This window comes from Equus quagga, unplaced genomic scaffold (assembly GCF_021613505.1).
Source record: "Equus quagga isolate Etosha38 unplaced genomic scaffold, UCLA_HA_Equagga_1.0 HiC_scaffold_8235_RagTag, whole genome shotgun sequence".
Lineage (NCBI taxonomy): Eukaryota > Metazoa > Chordata > Mammalia > Perissodactyla > Equidae > Equus > Equus quagga.
The window spans coordinates 1-4503 of NW_025794729.1; the positions used below are offsets into that span (position 1 = coordinate 1).

At 42.1% G+C, this 4503-nt stretch overlaps 1 protein-coding gene across 1 annotated transcript; it reads left to right on the plus strand.

The window, feature by feature from the left end:
* Positions 1-3090: 3090 nt before the first annotated feature.
* Positions 3091-4500, plus strand: LOC124232591 (protocadherin alpha-8-like; the record flags this gene model as incomplete). The annotated part of the gene is made up of 1 exon (XM_046649538.1): positions 3091-4500. A coding segment is annotated over exon 1 (1410 nt), but the record flags the coding sequence as incomplete, so codon positions are not given.
* Between the last annotated feature and the right edge of the window lie 3 nt (positions 4501-4503).

Sequence of the window (4503 nt, forward strand, 5' to 3'; positions counted from 1 at the left end):
GTGCTGGTGAAGGACCACGGCGAGCCTGCGCTGACGGCCACGGCCACTGTGCTGCTGTCGCTGGTGGAGAGCGGCCAGGCGCTGAAGGCCTCTTCCCCTGCATCGGCGGGCGCTGCGGGCCCGGAGGTGGCTCTGGTGGATGTCAACGTGTACCTGATCATCGCCATCTGCGCGGTGTCCAGCCTGTTGGTGCTCACGCTGCTGCTGTACGTGGCGCTGAGGTGCTCGGCACCGCCTACCGAGGGCGCGTGGGTTCCGGGGAAGCCCAGGCTGGTGTGCTCCAGCGCGGTGGGGAGCTGGTCCTACTCACAGCAGAGAAGGCAGAAGGTGTGCTCTGGGGAGGGACCGCCCAAGACCGACCTCATGGCTTTTAGCCCTAGTCTACCTCAGGGTCCCAGCTCTACAGACAACGTGAGTCCAAAGAAATCTTTTTTGCCAAATATTTTTAAATGCCTTTTTTTAGGTTTTCTACTTATTTATTTCTTACATAATTTATTCTAAGTTCATAGCTTTATATGTAATTATTGTATATTTAATATTATTGCTCTATTTGCACTATTTCATTACCTTGAATTATGTTAAATATGCGCTTCTGGTTTTGTAGAAAAACCTATAAATATTCTAGAAGTTTGATCATAGTAAGTGTAATTCTGTTTTTTACTTAAAAATTCTTTTTACATACATATACTTTAAAGAATACTTCCCTAGCATATTTTGAGAAACTTTTACAAATCTGCTTTTGTGCGGAAGTACTAGGAGTCAGCAAGGAATCCTCCTCCACACTCCAATCTTTTTTCACCAACTATTACCACTTTTTTAAGGTAAATTATTTTCTAGAAATTCAAATTTGACTTATATTAAGGCTATGGAAGTTTTCTTTTGTTGGCAAAAAGTTCTCACAAAGATATTGAGTAATGCTATTTTCTTTACAAAATCTTTCTCATTATTTAGAATGATCTGTAGAAATGGTCTTTGAGTAAATTAAGAGAGGACAAATGTAAGTAGTTTCACAGAAAATGCTTTTGTTTCCCTTTTCCACATTACTTGTGTTTATGTAATCATTTTCAATACATTTATTGTTTTTAGCTGTAGCTAGTGAAAATATTACTGTGATTACACGTTAATCAAATCCTCACATATCTGATTGCTAGGAATGTAAAGACTCTGTGCGATGCTTTTCTTAAATTTTAAAAATTAAAAATCTCCAGTTAGTGCAAAGTTTATGAAAACTCTAACCTCCCAAGAAAACCTTCAATGTAAAGGATATTGCTTACATATCTTTTATAAAGTCTTTTCTGATTGTAAGAAAAGGAATCCTTTGTTGTCCCAAAATAGCTAGAAGGTCAGCAATAAGCGCCTCTAGAGAGATTCCAGTTAGATATATTAAGGCAGATCTCATCGAATAGAGGTGTTTCTAAAATCATAATTACCTGTGAGTCTATTTCAAGTACTCCAGAATCTTGAGTAAGTGAGGGGAGTTATTTGAAAACTCTTCCTCCTTGAGAATTGCTACTATGTGAATTCAAAGGAGAGCTTAATCACACCTTCTACTGAGGCATTTAAGATGAATAAGTGGAGAACTAACTTTTGAGGTGTACTTGGAAGGGTGAATAGAATTTTGACAAATAAAGATGAGATAATAGAAGAAATCCCTCGAACAAAGAGTGTACTGAGGAAGAGACAAGGTCTTTTCTGTAAATATGATTCATATTGAAAAGCGTTTGGAGAAAACACTGGAAAAACTGGTGTATAGTCACACATTGGCTATCAGGTTGTGAGTCTAATGTCTTGGCGCTTAGTTCACTAGAATGGTAAGCTCACTAGAGGTTTTAGCGCAATTCCATAAAAGCTGCCCTGGTAAAGACAGAATTTATGACACTCAAAAAGAGAGATGGGATGTAGGCAAACTTTAAATATAGTAGGCAGTGGAAAATGAGTCATAAAAATACATATAAGTAAAGTTGGAGAATGACCATGCTATAAAAACAAAATATGACTTTCAAAGATTTGGATTTTGGAGTAATTACTGATCAGACTTTAAAAAATGTTACTCCTCTTGTTTTCTAGGCATGCTTGCTAGGCTGTACCAGTAAACGTGTCAAGTAGAAAAATGAAAATAGGGGTTGGAGATTTGCGTTTAGGAATATTTCAAATAACAGGCTTGTTTGAAGGCATGGAAGTAGATAGAAACACTTAAAGGAAAAGGATTTAAAATATAAGAGGCTAGAGGCATAACTTTGGAAAATGTTCATATTTTGGAGCAACAGAAAGATGAAGAACCAATAGAGAAGACCAATGGTAAAACACTGCTAGAGTTTGCTTTGGCAGAGAAATCTATGAAGGAAAATGTTTTGTGTGACACACCTATTTTAACAGGCTGCAGAGATCTTAAAGAGTATTATAAAGAATATACAAGTAAATCCTTCTTGCAGCAGGATAGGAAAGTTTATGAAGTTTGGCATTCATTGGTAAAGAAAAGCAGAAACTTAATCATCCATAAAAAGAAAGAAAAAGTATAGAAAGGTAGAATTATCTTTCATTCCAGAGTAATATATACAAACATTTTGGGTGACCAGGTACATATGAACATATTTCTTTTACGCAAATATGTGGAACATACTTTCTACCTCTGATATCCATGACAAGTCTAGATCATATTAAATTTATTACTAATTGACAGATATTTAAAATAATAGGAATAAATTTCTTTCCTTGTGAAGAAAGAGATCCCTAGCCTGAATGAAATTAATGTAAGGAGCCAGATGGTGTAAGTGCTTCTACAACTGATAGAGGGAAAGATCCACCATTAAGTAGGATAAGGGAAACGAAAATTACATACTGGATTAAAAGAACCCAATGACCAAGGAGGTAAGTGAATTCATGTAATTATTACCTTTTGGAGCCGCTTGATGTCGCTGTTTACAAAGAAGTTCTATCTAGCTAAGATGCAGACTTTCCTCTAGCAGTATGTGTCTGTAAATGCCAAAAAATGGCGGATACGGCGGAACTGGATTAAGAGACTCCAGGCAATGCAGCAGTTCGTCTTTATATCAAACAGGCTCTTCTGATAGCAATAAACGAGTACTTGACATGGTGTTTTCTTGGCGAGGAGGCCCGGGATCCCGGTGTCTGCTGCTGTCGCTTCTACTCCTCGCAGTCTGGAAGGTCGGGAGCGGCCAGGTCCACTACTCGGTCCCCGAGGAGGCCAAACACGGCACCTTCGTGGGTCGCATCGCGCAAGACCTGGGGCTGCAACTGGCGGAGCTGGTGCCGCGCCTGTTCCGGGTGGCGTCTACAGCCCGCGGGGACCTTCTGGAGGTAAATCTGCAGAATGGCATTTTGTTTGTGAATTCTCGGATCGACCGCGAGGAGCTGTGCGGGCGGAGCCTGGAGTGCAGCATCCACCTGGAGGTGATCGTGGACCGGCCGCTGCAGGTTTTCCATGTGGAGGTGGAGGTGAAGGACATTAACGACAACCCGCCCATGTTCCTGGTAAAGGAACAAAAGTTATTTGTTTCAGAATCTAGAATGCCAGATTCTCGTTTTCCGCTAGAGGGTGCTTCGGATGCAGATATTGGAGCGAACTCCGTTTTAACCTATAGGCTTAGCTATAGTGATTACTTCATGCTGGATGTGAATTCCAAGAACGAAGAGAATAAACAAGTTGAGCTCGTGTTAAGGAAACCTTTGGACAGAGAGGAAGCTCCCGAACATAACTTATTCTTGACGGCCACTGACGAAGGCAAACCTGAGCTCACGGGCACCGTTCAGCTGCTGGTCACCGTGCTGGACGTGAATGACAATGCTCCCAGTTTCGAACAGTCTGAATATGAAGTAAGAATATTCGAAAACTCCGACAACGGAACGACAGTTATCAGACTGAATGCTTCTGATCGGGATGAAGGAGCGAATGCGGAGATTTCATACTCTTTTAATAGCCTTGTTCCACCCATGGTTATTGACCAGTTTAGCATAGATTCAAATACTGGAGAAATAACAATTCGAAAGAACCTGGATTTCGAAAAAGTGAATTCCTATAAAATCCGCATTGACGCCACGGACAGAGGCCATCCACCAATGGCTGGTCATTGCACGGTTTTGGTAAAAATCTTAGATATTAATGATAACGTCCCTCAGATTGCCTTGACTTCCTTATCCTTGCCTGTGCGAGAGGACGCTAAATTCGGCACTGTCATTGCCCTAATTAGCGTGTCCGATCTCGACTCAGGTGTCAACGGGCAGGTGACCTGCTCTCTGACGCCACACGTTCCCTTTAAGCTGGTGTCCACCTTCAAGAATTATTATTCGCTGATGCTGGACAGCACCCTGGACCGCGAGAGTGTGTCGGCCTATTCTCTAGTAGTGACCGCCCAGGACGGAGGCTCGCCTTCGCTGTCGGTCACGGCCAGCGTGTCCGTGGAGGTGGCCGACGTGAACGACAACGCGCCCGCGTTCCCGCAGCCCGAGTACACGGTGTTCGTGAAGGAGAACAACCCGCCGGGC